Source organism: Elephas maximus, chromosome 15 (genome assembly GCF_024166365.1).
Source record: "Elephas maximus indicus isolate mEleMax1 chromosome 15, mEleMax1 primary haplotype, whole genome shotgun sequence".
NCBI classification, from domain to species: Eukaryota; Metazoa; Chordata; class Mammalia; order Proboscidea; family Elephantidae; genus Elephas; species Elephas maximus.
The window spans coordinates 10,870,625-10,890,289 of record NC_064833.1 but is presented as its reverse complement, the minus strand read 5'-3'; the positions used below and the strand labels follow the sequence as shown (position 1 = coordinate 10,890,289).

The window sequence follows — 19,665 nt, the reverse complement described above, 5'->3', positions numbered from 1 at the left end:
TGTGTTTCTCTAACATTATCTCACTTCTGCTGACCTTACTTTCTCTAAAAGCCGTAAGATCCCCAAAGAGAAGAGAACATTAATTTTTTTTGTAAAATATTAATTTTTAACAAATAAGAAATAAACTATTGAAAATCCTCGAGTCAGGGAAAAGGAAGCAAGATTAGAAGGTGATAGAGAAAATGCTAAGTCATATGCAACACTTAAAATACGTGAGCTTTTTAGTTTTAATTCAGCCAATTTCCATCTGGTTTAATTAAGTCTGAAATGAACATTTTCTCTCTATATATGACCCCCTGCCTACCTCTTCCATGAACATTCTGGAGTGGCTCTTGTATCAGGCCTCATTCTAAGTACTACACTTGTATCAAACTAGGAAAATTGGAAATCATCAGAAATGAAATGGGACACATAAACATCAATATCCTAGGGATTAGTGAGCTGAAACGGACTGGTATTGGCCATTTTGAAATGGACAGTCATATAGTCTACTCTGCCGGGAATGACAGCTTGAAGAGGATTGGTGTTCCATTCATTGTCAAAAAGAACATTTCAAGATCTATCCTGAAATGCAGCGGTATCAGTGATAGGATACTATCCATATGTCTACAAGGAAGAGCAGTTAATACAACTGTTATTCAAATTTATCTACCAACCACTAAGGCTAGAGATGAAGAAATTTAAGATTTTTATCAGATTCTGCAGTCTGAAATGGATTGAACATGCAATCAGGATGCATTGATAATTACTGGTGATTGGAATGCAAAACGAGAAGGATTAGTAGTTGGAAAATATGGCCTTGGTGATAGAATCAGTGCCAGAGATCGAATGATAGAATTTTCTAGACCAAAGACTTATTCATTGCAAATACCTTTTTTCACCAATGTAAACGATGACTATACACATGGACCTTGCCAGATGGAATACACAGGAATCAAATCGACTGCATTTGTGGAAAGATGATGAAAAAGGTCAATATTATCAGTCAGGACAAGGCCAGGGGGCTGACTGTGGAACAGACCATCAATTGCTCATATACAAGTTCAAGTTGAGGAAAATTAGAACAAGTCCATGAGAGCCAATATATGACCTTGAGTATATCCCACCTGAATTTAGAGACCATTTCAAGAACAGATTTGACGCATTAAACACTAATGACTGAAAAGACCAGACAAATTGTGGAATTACATCAAGGACATCATACATAAAGAAAACAAGAGGTTGTTGAATAGACAAGAAAGAAAAGACCAAGATGGATGTTGAGCAGCTAAAGCAAAAGGAAACAATGGTGAAGTAAAAGAACTGAAGATTTTAATGGGTGCCTCAAGAAAACAAAGCATTATAATGACTTGTGCAAAGAGCTGGAGATAGAAAACCAAAAGGGAAGAACACGCTTGGCATTTCTCAAGCTGAAAGAACTGAAGAAAAAATTCAAGCCTCGAGTTGCAATAGTGAAAGATTCTATGGGGAAAATATTAAATGACTTAGGAAGCATCAAAAGAAGATGGAAGGCATGCACAGAATCATTATACCAAAAAGAATCAACATTCAACCATTTCAAGACGCAGCATATGATCAGGAACCGATGGTACTGAAGGAAGAAGTCCAAGCTGCTCTGAAGGCATTGGCGAAAAACAAGGCTCCAGGAATTGATGGAATATCAATTGAGATGTTTCAACAAACAGATGCAACGCTGGAGGTGCTCGCTTGTCTATGCCAAGAAATATGGAAGACGGCTTCCTGGCCAACCAACTGGAAAAGATGCATATTTATGCCTATTCCCAAGAAAGCTGACCCAACTGAATGTGGAAATTATAGAACAATATCATTAATACCACATGCAAGCAAAATTCTGCTGAAGATCATTCAAAAACGGCTGCAGCAGTATATTGACAGGGAACTGCCAGAAATTCAGGCTGGTTTCAGGAGAGGACACGGAACCAGGGATATCATTGCTGATGTCAGATGGATCCTGGCTGAAAGCAGAGAATACCAGAACGATGTTTACCCATGTAAAGGCGTTCAACTGTGTGGGTCATAACAAATTATGGATAACATTGTGAAGAATGGCAATTCCCCAACACTTAATTGTGCTCATGAGGAATCTCTGCATAGATCAAGAGGCACTTGTTCGGACAGAACAAGGGGTTACTGATTGGTTTAAAGTCAGGAAAGGTGTGCATCAGGGTTTTATCCTTTTACCATACGTATTCAATCTGTATGCTGAGCAAATAATCCAAGAAGCTGGACTGTATGAAGAATGGGGGACCAGGACTGGAGAAAAACTCATTAACAACCTGTGTTATGCAGATGACACAACCTTGCTTGCTGAAAGTGAAGAGGACTTGAAGCACTTACTAATGAAGATCAAAGACCACAGCCTTCAGTATGGATTATACCCCAACATAAAGAAAACAGAAATCCTCACAACTGGACCAATAAGCTATATCATGATAAACGGAGAAAAGATTGAAGTTGTCAAGGATTTCATTTTACTTGGATCCACAATCAACAGCCATGGAAGCAGCAGCCAGGAAATCAGAAGACACATTGTGTTGGGTAAATCTGCTGCAAAGGACCTCTTTAAAGCATTGAAAAGCAAAGATGTCACCTTGAAGACTAAGATGTGCCTGACCCAAGCCATGGTTTTCTCAATCGCATCATATGCATCTGAAAGCTGGACGGTGAACAAGGAAGACCAAAGAATTGATGCCTTTGAATTGTGGTGTTGGCGAAGAATATTGAATATACCATGGACTGCCAAAAGAACGAACAAATCTGTCTTGGAAGAAGTACAGCCAGAATGCTTCTTAGAAGCAAGGATGGGGAGACTGCATCTTACATACTTTGGACATGTTGTCAGGAGGGATCAGTCCCTGGAGAAGGACATCATGCTTAGTAAAGTATAGGGTCAGCAGAAAAGAGGAAGACACTCAGTGGCTGAAGCAGTGGGCTCAAGCTTAACAACGATTTTAAGGATGGCCCAGGACCAGGCAGGGTTTTTTTCTGTGGTACATGGGGCTGCTAAGAGTCAGAACTGACTCGACGGCACCTAACAACAACAGCATTCTGCATAAGGCAGGTAGCATCGAACAGTGTAAAGGCCTTGCTCCTGTGGATCCTGACACCCTAGAAAGGAGAGACAGAGGGTAAGTTAGAGAGAAATTCTGAATGTGACTAGAGGACAGGTTGGCGAGATAGAATTACCACGTCTTTCTCCCAGGGAACATCTGATGGGTTTGAACTGCTTACCTTTCATTTAGCAGCTGAGCGCTTAACATTGTGCCACTAGGGTTCTTTGATGAGCCTCATCCCGTTGCCATCAAGTCGATTCAGCAACTTTTAATTAAGCTTTCTACCATGTATCTTGTGAGGACTCAGTTTTTCCAGCATTTCCATCTAAGCTGTGGTGAGACCTCCGGTAGTAACTTGTGCCCTGTCATTTTTTTACCTTTATCATAAATAAATTTTTCCTTAGGTTAGCCTTGATTTTTTTCTCAATAGCCTGAGACACATGCTTCGAGCATCAGCATATTCAGCATCGTTGACACTATGGCATCAACGCTTCCATAACACAAACCGAAAACCTGGCATTTCAATAGAATCACAGTGTTCATATAATTTGGTTTCTGAAATACGCTCATTAATTTAAAATATTTATCAAAGTAAAATTAAGACAGGAGATGCCAACACAGTCTCAAGTGTCCACCTGATATAATTAGCTCACTTTTCATCAGCATCTCTCTCCTACCCACTGTCCAGTCCCTTTCATGTCTGATGAGTTGTCTTCGGGAATGGTTCCTGTCCTGTGCCAACAGAAGGTTTGGGGACCATGACCGCCGGGATTCCTCTAGTCTCAGTCAGACCATTAAGTGTGGTCTTTTTATGAGAATTTGGGGTCTGCATCCCACTGATCTCCTGCTCCCTCAGGGGTTCTCTGTTGTGCTCCCTGTCAGGGCAGTCATCCATTGTGGCCGGGTACCAACTAGTTCTTCTGGTCTCAGGATGATGTAGGTCTCTGGTTCATGTGGCCCTTTCTGTCTCTTGGGCTCTTAGTTGTCATGTGACCTTGGCGTTCTTCATTCTCCTTTGCTTCAGGTGGGTTGAGACCAATTGATGCATCTTAGATGGCCGCTTGTTAGCATTTAAGACCCCAGATGCCACATTTCAAAGTGGGCTGCAGAATGTTTTCATAATAGAATTATTTTGCCGATTGACTTAGAAGTCCCCTTAAACCATGGTCCCCAAACCCCCGCCCTTGCTCCGCTGACCTTTGAAGCATTCATTTTACCTTTGAAGCATTCATTTTATCCCAGAAATTTCTTTGCTTTTGGTCCAGTCCAATTGAGCTGACCTTCCATGTATTGAGAGGGGGGATGGGAGGATAGAGAGAGTTGGAAGCTGGCAAAATTGTCACGAAAGGAGAGACTGGAAGGGCTGACTCATTAGGGGGAGAGCAAGTGGGAGTACGGAGTAAGATGTATATAAACTTATATGTGACAGTCTGACTTGATTTGTAAACGTTCACTTGAAGCTCAATAAAAGTTAATAAAAAAAATAAAATTAAATTAAGAAAAATTCCTTAGGAAATTTGTGGTTCAAGGTTGATAAATGACTGGTGAACTCATTAAGAATACAGGCTTTGGAATCAGGCGGTGCTCGCATTCATCCCGGTGTTGGCACTACCTGGCTGTGTTACCTTTAACAAGTTCTGTATGTTGTATTTCAAGTGTATTTCAAGTGTATAGTGTAGTGCAAATAAGCGGTATATTAAGTACAGTGGTAGTTGACGCACCCGATGGTAGTGATAGTAGTAGAATCGGTATTAGCCCAGCTCCTTCACCTCGCCAAAGTTCTGTTTCTCTCCATAGTACGATCCAGAATTCTTATCAGAAGGGATACTGTTTGTGAAAGCATTTGAAAACTATGCACATTTAAATTAATAATATAAAATAGCTATGACCTCTGTAAGAACCAAGACTAAAGAGCACTTTCTAGTTGTAATATTATCTACGTTAAGATATGAAGCAGTTATAGTCACCCTAGCTTCAAAAATCATTAGTTTCTTTGTGGAGAGGCAGCTACTCTCTTGTCATTTGTTTGCCCTCCGTTTTGAACATTTAAGAGCTTATACTCACTGGTGCATAGCTCCTTTCTGGAAAATGATATAAAAGTGAAAACAGTGCTTAATATACTTTTATGTATATTGTAGACTTATCAGATGTGGAGTTCCTAGATGATTCGTCCACAGAGAGTTTGCTTCTAAGTGGGGATGAGTATACTCAGGACTTTGATTCAACCAATTTTGAGGAATCTCAGGATGAAGATGATGCTGTTAATGAAATTGTGCGATGTGTTTGTGAAATGGATGAGGAGAACGGCTTCATGATTCAGGTAATGGGGTAACCTTTCTTCCCCGCAGTACAGAATGATGGGGTCAGGGGTTCTGCAGCACGTTCTGGCTTTTGTTTTTTCATTTTACTAGCCATGCTATTGGAGATACAGGCTTATAGGTTATTATCATGTTTAAAATGTCAATAGTAATGATCAGAAAATTTCTTCATCAAATAAAATAGACAGTTTTCTTACTTTAGGGTCAATACTCCTTTACTGGGTGGTATAAATGGTTAAGTGCTAGACTGCTAACTGGAAAGCTGGAAGTTCAGACCCACCAGAGGCACCTTGGAAGCAAGGCCTGGCGATCAGCTTTTGAAAGGCTGCAACCTTAATAACCCTGTGGAGTGCAGTTCTACTCTGCGTACCTGGGGTTGCTCTGAGAAGGAGTCGACTTGATGTCAGCTAGCAACAGCATCCCTTGCCTGGAGTCCCTGATCGGCAGAGTTAAGGAGCTCAGCTTCTAACGGGAAGTTTGGAGGGTAGAGTGTATCCAGAGGCTCCTTGGAGGGAGGGCTTGGTGATCTACTCCCTAGAAATCAGCCAGTGCAAACCCTGTGGGGAGCAGTTCTGCGCAGATGCACAGGGTTGCCAGGAGTTGGAATCAGCTCAGCAGCATATTGTTTGTTTGACTTTTCCCTTCACTGGGATATTTAGTTTGAGCCTTTCAAAGCTGAAATGATTTTCAAGAGCTACTAAGGTGACTAAGCCTTCACATTGAAGTGTAGGCCATAACAACCTTTCTCATAATTACTGGTCTTGAGCCATGTTATTTAATAATTTGGATTATATAAACCAAAATCCATTGCCAGTGAGTTGATTTCAACTCAGAGCTACCCCGTAGGACAGAGCAGAACTGCCCCGCAGTGTTTCTGAGGCTGTAACCTTCCTGGAAGCAGACTGCCACGTCTTCCTCCTGAGGAGTGGCCGGTGGGCTAGAACCGCCGATCTTTCAGTTAGCTGCCTAGCGCTTTAACTACTGCACCACCAAGGCTCCTTTTACGTTGTATAGTCACCTTTTAATAGGCAGAAATGGAGAGTTTCTAGTATTCTCCTAGAGTAAAGGAAAACTTTGTTATAAGAGGTTAACCATCACGAACAACTTCTCACTGTAGGAAGGATATCTTCAAGAAAAGAGGGACCCATAACCCATATTTTGTGATGACATGTGGAAACTTTGGAGAAGTCAGCAACAGCAGTGAAGAAAGGAGTAAACTCCTTTTTTTCCCCTTCCTCTTTTCAGTGGTTTCTCACATAAGGTTGCCCACACAGATAGCACAGCTCTAGGTGCTATGACAAACTTTTTTTTTTTTTTTAAACTTCTGCACTTTAATAAGCTATTTTTTAAAGTTTCAAGGATGTGATTACCTAAACATCAATGGGAAGTAGATGGGGGAATTATGACTTCTTAATGATTGAAGCCATTTATCCAAGCACATTTTAATAGATGCAACACAAGGAAGTTCTTGAAATGGTGGACTCTCCAAAGATAAATCTCATCTTAAATCGTGGCTCGCTTTTGTAAAAAAATGTAACTGGTGGCCGCGACAAGAGATCACAGCAGCTCACGCAGAGGGAGAGACTGGCTGTGTGTAGTGAGTCAGCCGGTGACCCTGAGCGCTCCTGTCTCCACAGTGTGAAGAGTGTCTGTGCTGGCAGCACAGTGTGTGCATGGGCCTGCTGGAGGACAGCATTCCGGAGCAGTACCTCTGCTACGTCTGCAGAGACCCCCCCGGTGAGGCTCTTCCCCTCTGCTGCTGCGGGGCCTGCTGCCACTCCATACTGGATCTGCCGGGGAAAACAGCGTTACTTCTCTGTCAAGTAGACTCTGCTGCCATATTTTTTTTTTGTATTTCTTCACGGTCGTAGTTTTATTTTCCGTATTAATTACACAAGAACATTGGAAGCATTGTGTCAACAAAATGACTACTTTCCTGGAAGGGCCGAATTGTGGCTTTATCCTGGAGAAGAACTAGCCCGTTTATGTACCTCTGGGGCAGTTCTACTCTGTCACGTGGGGTCGCCATGAATCAGAATCAGTTCGATGGCACCTGACAACAATAACGTACCTCTATGCATTGATTTCTAGGCAGGCTCCTGTATGGCTGTTGGAATGGACGGGTGTCCTGAACTTGCACGCCTCCTGTTACAGTTCTGAGAAGTTGTTGGAAGTTCGCACATACAGCTAACTGTAGAGCAGGATTAGCATTCAGAAGCCATCACTTTCAATCCCTTTGTTTTACTGAGGAGGCAACTGGGGCACAAAAAACTGTATGCCTTGTGCAAAACCGTAGCACTAGGCATGGCGGAGCTGAGTTGGAAACATGTCCTGTGTCTTTTCTCCCAATCCAATATGTTGTCCGCCTAGTGCCTTCCTCTATGATAGCAGTGCTTCGAGTGGCAAGTTCTGCACGTTGTGTGCTGTCAGCTGCCGAGGCAGGAAATAGTCGGCTCGGCAAACAGACAGGCTAGCGAATTGTTTCCATACCTATCCAAAAAAAAAAAAAAAAAGAGTAAAAAGCAGGAGAATTATTTAGAATTATCTGAATGTAGACATTTGTTTATTCGTTCATTTACCAGCATTTATTGGGTGCCTGCTGTTTGCAAACAACTGATAAGATGACTGATGGAGATCATGCCTACAGCGCTCTTGCAGTGTAGAAGAGGCCACAGACACAGAAGCAGCTACCCGTAACAGGGTACAGTTAGTATCAGCGTGGACTTAGATATAAGATTCTGAGATCAGACACAGGGGCGGGCTCCCTATTCACTCAACTAGAACTTTGTTTCGTTCAGTCTGAAACAAACGTTAGTAACAGAGACAGGAGTCGCAGTCTAGTTTCTGCCTAATCCTTTTAGCCTCTTTAGAGGACAGGTGACTGATACAGAATTATTGAAAGCAGTACACTCTGGTCCCTTTTGCAGGTGCCGTCTGCCACCGACCACATCTTTCATGGTGTTTGTTCATATTGGTGGGCAGAACTCTGAAGGTGCGGGCATGCTCACACAGCGCTGGCCCCTCTGTACACCGTCTGAGTCCTCTTTCAGATCTGCTCTCAGTGCTAGACCTGGCCTTGCTTACTGAGTCACGTTAGTAGGGTAGAAGTTGGAGGGAAATCTAAATAAGTGGAATCCTTTGTAACTTTAACATCAAATTCATCTACAGGTCAGAGGTGGAGTGCAAAATATCGTTGTGACAAAGATTGGCTGAATAATGGGAGAATGTGTGGGTTATCATTTTTAAAAGAAAACTATTCTCATCTCAATGCCAAAAAGATAGTTTCCACCCATCACCTGCTCGCTGATGTCTATGGTGTTACGGAAGTTCTGCATGGCTTACAGCTGAAAATCGGAATACTGAAGTAAGTGAAGGCCGATGGGAGGAGTCACACTTATATAAGTTCTAAAGAAAACTACCGAGTTTGCCTTTTGAAGGTTCAGATTAGCGGTTTGGATGACAGAGCAGATTGTTGAATAAAGTTTAATTTTTTTAAAAAAGGAAAGATGAAATACTTTTTAGATGAATAGACATCCCTGTGTCCCCCCTGCCCCACGTGCTCCCTGTGTCCCCACCCCATCCACCATCCCCGTGTCCCCACCACTGTCCCCCATGTCCCTACACCTGTGTCCTCCCCATCCCCATGTCCCTACCACTGTCCCAGCACACCCCTGTCCCCCCATGTCTCCATCCTTGTGTCCCCACCCATTCCCTCTTCCCCATGTCACCACCACTGTCCCCCCACTCCTGTAGCCCCACTCCCACATCCACCTACCCCCATAGCCCCACTCCCACATCCATCCACCCCCGTGTCCCCATCCCTGTCCCCCTTCTCCATCCCCCCCATCCCAGTGTGCCCCCATCCTTGTGTCTCCCCGACTGAGTTGGTAACCAAATATTCTTGTCCATCATAATTATTTAGCATGTTCAGTCCATTCTCGTCTCTTTCGTCTCACTGGCACTCTCTCAGTCCAGGCTGTTGGTTTTCACATGAAAAGTTGCAATTCCTTCTGAATTCTCTTGTTTCTTCAGCCTTGTACTCTTTCAGTTGATTCTTGTTTCCAGCATGAACTTAATGAAAGATAAATACGAGCTTATCTTCTTTCAGCTTAATATATCACAAAGGAACGAAACCAGACCCACTGCAGTTGAGTCTATTCCGACTCCTGCTGTCCCTGTAGGACAGAGTTGAGCTACTCCATAGGGTTTCCAAGGCTGTAATCTGTATGGAAGCAGACTGTCACACCATTCTCCCATGGAGCCACTGGTGGGTTTGAACCACTGACCTTTTGGTTAGCAGCCAAGCGCTTTAACCACTGCATCACCAGGGGATGTCTGATATATCACAGTGCCTTCCCTTGGCCCAGTGAATGAAGTCTGAGCTCTTGAGCGCACACTCTGAGGTCTCCCATGTCTACCATTTTGTTGCCATGACTCCCTGTTCCCTCTTCGAATTTTTATCTTCCAGTATTCCAGCTAGGCCAAGCCACTTAGCATCCCTGAATGCTGCGTGCTTTTTCATAGCTTCAGGCCTTCGCTTTCAACTACTAGAAATAACCTTCTGCCATTAGCCCCTCTAGCAGGTGCCTTTTCAGGACTTCCTGCCCAACTGGAGTTGATGACGCCCTTCTTGGTGAACTCTGTGCACACTAGTTTCCTGTACTTTGGTGCACTTGATGTTTTATATGTCTCCCCGTACTAAGCAAGGGGTTCCTATAAGGTAGGGCTTGTGTCTTAGCCGTCATTTTATCCCTAGTGCTAGTATAGGCAGCACACATCCTGAGTACTCACTAACTGTTTGTTGCAGGAAGTTCACTTCTGCTCTGTGTCCTAAGCCTATCTTGAAACTAAAAAAACCCAAACCCATTGCCATCCAGTCGATTCTGACTCATAGCAACCCTATAGGACAAAGTAGAACTGCCCCATAGGGTTTCCAAGGAGCGGTTGGTGGATTCGAACTGCTAACCACTTAACACTGCGCCACCAGGGCCCCAAACCTATATATAGATTTCTTCATAAAAAAAGGTTATACAAATGCTAAGATTTAAGGGAAGGATTAACGTATTAGGCTTTTTCATTTACACCTGGTATCTGTATGAGTTTCTCTGCATTCATAATTTTGCTAAGAGTTTTAACTGGACCATTATTGCCTCCTATGTTGTGATTTTTTATGTTAATACTTCTAGTAGTAATAGTAATTAACCTTATCTACTGTTACTGAAAGCCTACTACATGCCAGAAGGTGTTTGAAACGTTCATATGTGTAAAAAGAAAAAAAAAAAAAATGTGTGCTTACCTATTTTAAAAATAATTTTATGTGCATAGAAAAAGTCTGGAAGATTATACATCAGTTTTTCACGATTACCCTTGAGTGAGCTTTTGGTTTGTACACGTTTATAGTCTGAATTTTTGTCATGAATAAGTATCACTTTGTGGTTGAAAAAAGGTTTTAAAATATGCTCATAGCAGTCCTTCACATCTTGAAATTTTAAAAACTACAATGAAGCAAAAAAAAAAAAGTACAGATATCAAATGATGATATGAACTATCAAGCAAATTAATTTCATTGTTGCTTTTCTATCTTTCAAATGGTGAGAATTCTCATTTCAGATGAAATACTGGGGTGAGTTAAGCTATAGAATATCTTTGCTTTTATGTTGAGTCCCTGACTTCTTCCTAACCCGGCTGCCTTGTGGGCAGTCCAGGTCCTCAGTAGAGAGTCAGTGGGAAGCCAGTCAGAATCAGGTACCGTCAGCATAGGTGTAAAGTCAGGAATAATCAAGAGCCAGCTGTGTATAAAGTTACGTTCTAGATTGTATTATGGTATTGAACTTGCTACTGGATTTTTATTCTGAGCTGCTGTTTCACTAACGTTGTTTTCAGGAATAAACAACATCCTGACCTTCATCTCTGGGCTTGTTCTGGGAAGCGAAAAGACCCGGATCAAGTAATTGCTGGGGTAGAGAAAAAAGTGACAGTGCAAGGCATGGTTAATCTAGAAGAAAAGGCGCAGCATGTTCAGAACCATAAAGAACCACCTCGTCTGCCCCCGAAAATGGAAGGAACTTACATAACGAGTGAGCACAGCTACCAGAAGCCCCAGAGTTTTGGCCCTGACTGCAAGCCTGTCGCAGATCCCAGGAGCTCAGATGATGATGATGTCAGTAGTTTTGAAGAAGAACAGGAATTTCACATGGGAGATAAAAACCGTGTACGATTCTCAGTAAAGGAAGATGGAATGCCAGAAAAGGTAAAACTGGTTCATTTATCTTTGCTTGGAAAAATAGAATAGAATAACAAAAGAAAGTTTTATACAGTAAAACATACTAAATTCCCAGGTTTTTTGTGTTCCCATGTTCTCAGGTACCCGTGGAGGAAAGCCTTTTTTTTTTTTTTTTTGGGGTATACAAGAATACACTAACCATTTGAACATTTAATTATCTATCTCAGAGCTGTAGTAATTTAATAAACTTTTGTCCTAATAAAAATTCCAATTTTATAAGCATTCTTAGATGCCTCAAAAAAAAGTGAGTCACATTTTATTCCAAGCAAAAGTTTCTATGTGTAAGGAAATGAGAGCACATTTTTCATTCTGACATAATTTGTTTATGTGTTTTAGATAAAAGATGGCACTCTATTTATATTTTTATTTTATCAATATTTATAAATGCGTATCAATCCCATTAATGCAGTAAGCGGAATTCTCACAGCTCAATGTACATTGAATATTTAGAAGCTTATTTTCTATTCACTTGGATTGTCTCACAGATGCTGAGCCTTCGTTTTTTATTGATTCTCAATTAGCAGTGCCACTTGAAAATTAGTACTTTATTTTTCTGGCCTCTTTATCAAGTAATCACTATAAATAAATATACTTCACTGAATTTGGGGAGTTTATATTTCATGAAATTTGCAACAAATTACTTTGTCAAATTAATATCCCTCTTAGGAAATTAATTCTCTGACAAATGCAAGTTCAGATTTTGTGTTTGTGCTAAGCAGTTTGCACTTTTGAAGATTTTAAAAGATTTTTAGTTTTTCTTCTTCACCTCGTTGATTTACCTATAGCATACTCAACCGTTCCATCCTACAGGTAGACTTTACACTGGTCATCGCCAGTTGTCTTGATTTTTCTATCATCGCTTTGCCCAGACTCCATCTATGTTGAGACTCAGTCAGAACTAGCTGAGCAATCTGATTACAGAGCACCCTTAGTGACTTCATTTATTTAGCACTTTGTGTTGAATGCCTCCTACTCAGTCTAGGCATGGTGGGGAGACACAGTAGACATGTGGCTCTTTAGGGCCATCAGATATAATTTGATGAGGCACCAATAGGAACCAGCAGTACTTCCTTTAAAATTACTCTAGGCATCAGAGTGGCTTTCCCCGATCATTGTGGGTGGAGAGGTTTCTAATATAGCTTTCCCTTTATGACATTGCATTTCATCGAACTCTTTATGTTTTTTCCAATGGTCCTTTGGAGAAGAATCCAGCTGAAGGGAACACGGTATTTGTTTATAATGATAAAAAGGGCACTGAAGACCCAGGAGACTCCCATCTTCAGTGGCAGCTCAATCTCCTCACACACATAGAAAATGTGCAGAATGAAGTTACCAGCAGGATGGACCTAATAGAAAAAGAAGTTGATGGTAATTTAAGAAAGAACTAAAAATACAATGATTGTAGCGTGCTTAGTGTTGGCATGGAGAAGTTATTTTAAATTACGGGATGAGAAGTACAGATGCAGTCCGTACTGATGGACCCTCATTGCCCCTTTACATTGCCTTTAACACAGTTGGCTCCTGGGGTCTGCAGTGTCATGGTCTCACGACAGCATGACTGGGTATTAGCTCAGGTCTTTTTTGTTAGGTGTTTTATTTGTTGAACACTTTGTTAGTTTTATTGAACTGTTCTTTCTTTGGAAATCAGCAGAAGGACTTTAAGCCTATTCAAAATATGGGGGAAAAAGTATTTTGAATATGTGTTTGCACTTTGGTCAGTTACTTAAGTGAAATTAATGGAAAAACTCCTACAAGTTTAAGCAGATAGACCTTATGTTTGCATCAATTTTTTCAAATGGTTTTCTTTTATATTTTTTAATTTTTTCATCACACAGAAGCCCTGAAACAAAGACATGAAAAGATATCCCCATTCTGCAGTTGAGAAAATTGAGTAACTTAGATTACCTGTTTCCTAATGAAGTCTTCTTCCTGTGCTTTCTGACTCCTTTTTTCCTCCTAGTCTCAGACTGTATTCTCTTTCTCTCTGTTTTTTTAATTCTTTGTGGAAGCAGGTGGTGCCTCTCTGCTTCACTAAGTTAGAGCTCCAGCTGCATTTTGCCCCTGATAGATAGAGACAAGAGAAGAGAGGAAATGGAAACCCATGTCAGAAGCGTCACCCGTTTGAGTATAAGCTAACCATAGAGCTAGTTTAAGTTTTGAGTAGATTTTTGAAGAAGAGAAATGCAGCCTGACTGTCTGCTATTATTAGGGTGGATATTAGGGTGGATTTCGGAAGGAAGCATTAATAAACCTGTAGCACGTGATTAATTGCATTCTTCATGAATTTTAATATGCTTGCATGTTTTTCATGAGTAATGATAAAATAGTGGAACTGAAAGTGACAGAAATTGCTGCTTCCTTTCCTTTGTTAAAAAGATCTTCTGGATTAAAAAATAAAGTTGCTAAGTATCATTTGGCAAAGTAGAGATGATTTAAGTCTAAATTAATAGAAAGCTTGAGCAGGCACAGAGAACTGTATTTTCCATTCCAGAGTAGAGAGACCGTCAAAATAAAGTTAGCTTATCTATATAAAGGGAAAGACTGTCTAACAGAGCGGGGTTCCCACAACAGGGTGTAAAGGGTGCTCACTCTCTCGAAAATGGCTGGAGCCTGCTGGCCTCTAAAGACAGGGAGGTGAAGTCTTACGTCCACCACCTTCCCAGCCTTCTGAGTCTGTCATTTTGTGACTGTTCTTCTGGTTCTCGTTTAAGTGTGTTTGTTCTCTTCTCTCCTTTAGTTCTGGAGAGCTGGCTTGACTTCACAGGGGAGTTGGAGCCCCCAGACCCTCTTGCAAGACTGCCGCAACTTAAACGCCACATAAAACAGCTTCTAATCGACATGGGCAAAGTACAACAAATAGCGACTCTGTGCTCGGTATGACGACAGTGAAAACTTAATGAAAAGAACGTGGCTCTCCTGTCCAATCATTTTGATTATCCACATGACTGCTGGGTGGATCATTCAAAAGCTTAGTAATGTCTGGTCATTTACTGATTTTGTGACATCAATAGGATGACACCTTGGAAAGGAAAATGAAGAACAACTTTATCAAGACAGTGAATATAAAACAAAAATTCCATGAGCAAAGCTGCAAATGGTGCTGTGCTAGATGCCAAGGATCAATGAGCTGGAATATGATCTGGACTGAGAGAATTGAATTGGCACGGTTTTTGAATAGTCGCTTATATGAAGCCTGAGATATCTGTAGAAAGAAATACTGGTGTATTTATATAGTTCCTAGTAGAAAGATTTCTCATTTATAAATCAGCATTTGGCCAAAAACAAAATCGTAGAGGAAATTTAAAATCTGGAGAGTTCTGCAAGGTTGCTATAAGAAGTCTTCTCTGCAACTGATCCCACTGCACAGGAGGTTAGGGTATTTAAACTTTTATAGGATCATGTGCTGTGTCTTAGGTGATGAACGTCCTTAATCAGAAAACTGACAGCAGAGGCCTCACTCCTGGGGCAGGCACTTGTGGAAGTCTTACTTCATTATGAATACATTTAAACAACAATCACCCGATGATTGGAACTTACTGCAGGCATTAAGCTCATTAAAAACAAAATGGCTTCTAGAAGGCTCAGATGTGCCAAAGGATGATGATACTGCTGGGAAGGGAATTTTAAATCTTGTGGGAGCTCTCTCGCCCCAGTCTTACATGATACCACCAGTTCATCAAAAGCGGATGTGTCACATATATACTATTATGTATACATATAGTTGAATTGCGGTATTCAGGCTTCAGCGTACAGCTTAATCCTGAGTATGCTTGGTGTTTGCCTTCAGAAAAATATAAACAGCCTCAGCTGGGCTGAGGAGGGACACGAATATCAAAATAATTGGTGGCTGTGGAGTTTTAACTGCTAGTAGTGGAATACTGGAAAAGCTTCTTTTGTGAAGATGAATTTTATTTTTAAAAGATACACGCACACTCAAAACCTTTAGCTTTGGTCACAAATGGAGAAATTTCTGAAACCAAAGGCAACTAAGTTGCTGTGTTAGCTCTTGCTGGATTTTGAACCTAGGTCCGAACGTCTGCCAGTGTTCACGTGGGTCGTGTGCCCCCAGTGCTCCGTACGCAGGTCCGCGTAAGTGTGTATGTATGCTTGTTCTAAACACTCAACGTACGTATGTACATAACCCGCACATATTTATATCTACACATATCTAGTTTTATTACTATAGACTATGAGAATTGGTGGTTAACATGAAATGTCACCTTTTAACAGACCGTTTTTAAAAAATTAAAAAATGTATGTACAGGTTTTGAAATTTTTTTAAATGGGGGAAAAAAGACTGTTCAGAGGAGGCTATTTGATGACATATAACACTTGAATATTTTATGCCTCGTTCTGTTTCTCAGTTCTTGCAATCTGTATAAATGCATTTTAGAACTGATAGACAGTAAACTTGAATTTATCTTTGGTAAGAATACATGCCACTGTACATTCAGATATTATTTAAATTTGCAAACACACTGTTCTATATGTAACGTACTGTATGTAAAACTCTTTATTAAAACTATTCCACACATCCCAAAATTTCATCTTGCCTTTTTGCAGCCTTATATTTTGATATGAAGATGATTCAGAGAATGTATGAGACAGCTGTTACAAACTTTCATTGCCTTTCGAGCTTCTCCACCTTGACAAACGTGCCAAAGATAAACAGACGTGAAATCCAGTCGTGTGTATTTGCTTGTGATGCGTTAACTTTGTGGTAACATCCTAAGGATAAATGAAAAGCTTTGAAAGGAGTGATACTGTGGGGGTAGTTGCTTAAATTTGTGTATTAAAGGAAAAAGAAATAGTGCCTTTATTCCATGTGTGAAGTAAATTTGCTAATGTCTGCATTTCAAACTTAATATCTTTCTTTTGTGTTTAAAAATAATGGTTCTAATGTTTTCCCTACTGTGGCTAAATTGTAAACATTGAATTTATATCTCCTTTTCTCAGAAATGAAGCAAATAGCATCCTTAACTTACCGGTAGTGCTGCTGACTAAGACTTCTGTCACATACACAGAGGACCCTTTGTACCCAGTAATGCTCATCTCCTCAGTCCCGACGACCACGTGTGTAATTGTTCTTGCAGTCTGAAAATTATATCACTTTGTGTTAGCAAACAGCAAACTGCCAGTTCTATTAATCACTAAGAGTTTTTCTCTGCTTATATATGTATGAATTGGAAGTGTGAATTTTTAATGTAGTTTTTAAAGTAAATCCATACCAAGTTAGTTGTACGCACATACCCGCTTAATATAGTGTATTGACAATTGATGGAAGCCTTCCAGCAGCTAGTAAGTTGAGCTTTTCCCTCTTTAAGAGAGTGGTTTGGTTTCTGATAAGTAAGCCCAGTCCATAGTGAGACATTTCAAGAGAGCTGACTTTTTTTTTAGTTAGTCTTACTTAGAAAATTCAAGTATATGTGTATTTAAATATGAGCAATAAACTAGATAGGGTGGTTCTTGAAAAATCAGTGTTTTTGTTTCATTTGCCACAAGACAGAATAGACTGAGCATTGGTGTGCAGGGAGCCCTCTTACTTGTACTTCCTCACACTTGTTTGTGGGTTTACTGACTTATTTTCAAACTTAAGAGTAACGCACTTTTTCTTTAAAGTAACTCGCTCATTCTCAATTTTAGATGAAACCCCTTGCCATAACACTGATTATATTTCCGTTGACTTACTTCCTCTCATATGTTCATATTTCACAAGTTCGAACTGAAGCACACCATTTTCCCTCCAAAACACTGCACCTCCTGCCTGCTTCACTGCTCTTACAGTAACATCACCTTGAGAACCCAGCCTCGAAACACTTGAGTCATATCCATTTCATCACTGGATGAGATAACTCCTCAAAGTGGATGATGTCTTCTTCCGTTTTCTCAATCCCATTGGGTAGTCCATCACTTTTCATGAAGTAAGGCCATGAGACTCTAATTCTACCTTGTCTTCCTCCTAAAAAAAAACTTCCTCCTAGTCCATCAAAATCGTCACTGCCATACTAGGACATTAGCATTTAACGAGTGCTTGCAGTGTGCCAGGTTCTGTACGATGTTGAGACATTTAGAAACTTGACCTTCGTAAGACACCTAGTAAGTGGCAGGTTCAGGATGCAAACTCTATGCCTATTGGATCTCATATTCTTTATAGCATGTGCCCTTCAACTATTGTTACGCCTGTATTTTGCTCTGAAACTTCCAGTGACTCCTACTTGAAAGCGAGTCTGTGATCTGAATCTTTGTAAATTTACCTAATCCAGTCTTCAGTTCATTTACATGCAGTCTCACTGTTGCAGAGACTGTGCTGGTTTCCGTCTCTTGCCTTCATATTGTGTCCTTCTTCTGGAAAATCCTCTGTTGTTTGTTGTGTCTCTATAAAAGCAATCAGTCCTTCAAGCTTCAATTTCTCTTCCTAACAGAAGCAGTCCTTTAAGAAGGCCTCTTGTGGGAACTGATCAGTGAATAATAATTAGGTATGGTGGAACAGGCATGAACTTCCCAACTGCCTAACTTAGAACCTTGTTTTGAGAATTAAATGAAGCAAAGTACCTAGAAGCTCTTATTAATAATTTATTAAATTGAAAGTTGAATTTAGTAGACATATTGAGGGCTGTCTGTGTGCCAGCCATTAAGTTCTGTGACGGGCTGGATATGGAATTCATCGTGTTAAGATCACTTTCTATAAAAAGTTAACCAAAAAAAAAAGATCACTTTCTGCAGGCTGATGGAAACACGTGGTTTTCAATGAAATTTTTTTTTTTTTTTTAGATGCTATCAAAGAGTAGAAGGAATTAAGGGGACGAAGGAAGGGAAAGATCATAAGACTTTTGGATGGAGGGACTTTGGGGAAAGGTGTATGTTAACTAAAACAGTGGTCTTCAGATTTTTACTGTGGTCTGTCTAAAGAAATGTTTAAAAACTAATCCATGGCTACCTGTTATCTTTGGGTACCCCTGAAAGTAGAGCCTGAGACAAAGACGTTGATATACTTAGTTTATTGGGTAGGTCAAAGAATTTCGATGGAGGAAAATTGAGGGAAGGGAGGAGGAAATGTCATTATAAGTATGCGTAAAAGTATGCAGTAGACACTAAATACAGTTTTGCTACTTATCAACATCTACTTTAAAAATATATGGACAAACTTCCTTGGCATTTGTAAACTACATATTTTTATATTCCCTTTTTTGCCCTTTCATTTTACTTCCCAAAAGACTCTTATCTTCTTTTATACTTAACAAGTCATTATCTATCACCCTCTCATACTTTTGCTTACAAAATGTTAAATTGTTGTTAAGTGCTCTTGAGTCAGTTCTGACTCATAGCGACCCAGTGTACAACAGAATGAAACACTGCCTGGTCCTGCACCGCCCTCACAGTTGTTGTTAATGCTTGAAACGGTTATTGCAGCCACTGTGTCAATCCATCTCATTGGAAGTCTTCCTCTTTTCCCCTGACCCTCTACCAAGTGTGATTCCTTTTCCAGGGACTGCTCCCTCCTGATAACATGTCCAAAGTATGTGAGATGAAGTCTCACCATCCTTGCTTCTAAGGACCGTTCTGGCTACACTTCTTCCAAGACAGATTTGTTCATTTTTCTGTCAGTCTATGGTATATTCGATATTCTTCGCTAACACCATAATTCGAAACGATCAGTTCTTCAGTCTTCCTTATTGTCCAGGGTTTACATGCATATGAGGCAATTCAAAACATCATGGCTTAAAGTGGCATGTTTGCTTCTTAACACTTTAGAGAGGTCTTTTTTTAGCAGACTTACCCAATGCAATATGCCGTTTGATTTCTTGACTGCTGCTTCCGTGGGCATTGATTGTGGATCCAAGTTAAATGAAATCCTTGACAACTTCAGTCTTCTGTTAATCATGATGTTGTTTATTGGTCCAGTTGTGAAGATTTTTGTTTTCTTAATGTTGAGATGCAATCCATACTGAAGGCTGTGGTCTTTGATCTTCATCAGTAATTGTTTCAAGTC

The 19,665-nt window shown here is 40.5% G+C and overlaps 1 protein-coding gene across 9 annotated transcripts in view; it reads left to right on the top strand.

Annotated features, from left to right (window-relative positions):
• PHF20L1 (PHD finger protein 20 like 1) overlaps positions 1 to 18,412 on the top strand; it is a 90,411-nt gene extending 71,999 nt beyond the window's left edge. For 5 of the 9 annotated variants that reach the window (XM_049853594.1, XM_049853597.1, XM_049853595.1 and 2 more), the window contains 6 exons: positions 5,213 to 5,394; positions 7,030 to 7,129; positions 8,561 to 8,756; positions 11,276 to 11,642; positions 12,878 to 13,043; positions 14,413 to 18,412. In XM_049853594.1, the coding sequence (XP_049709551.1) occupies positions 5,213 to 5,394; positions 7,030 to 7,129; positions 8,561 to 8,756; positions 11,276 to 11,642; positions 12,878 to 13,043; positions 14,413 to 14,555 (1,154 nt within the window). In that variant the 3' untranslated portion in view covers positions 14,556 to 18,412. The remainder of the gene's footprint in view (positions 1 to 5,212; positions 5,395 to 7,029; positions 7,130 to 8,560; positions 8,757 to 11,275; positions 11,643 to 12,877; positions 13,044 to 14,412) is intronic. The other 4 variants (XM_049853598.1, XM_049853596.1, XM_049853600.1 and 1 more) reach the window with 3 other exon arrangements.
• The last annotated feature ends 1,253 nt before the right edge of the window (positions 18,413 to 19,665 follow it).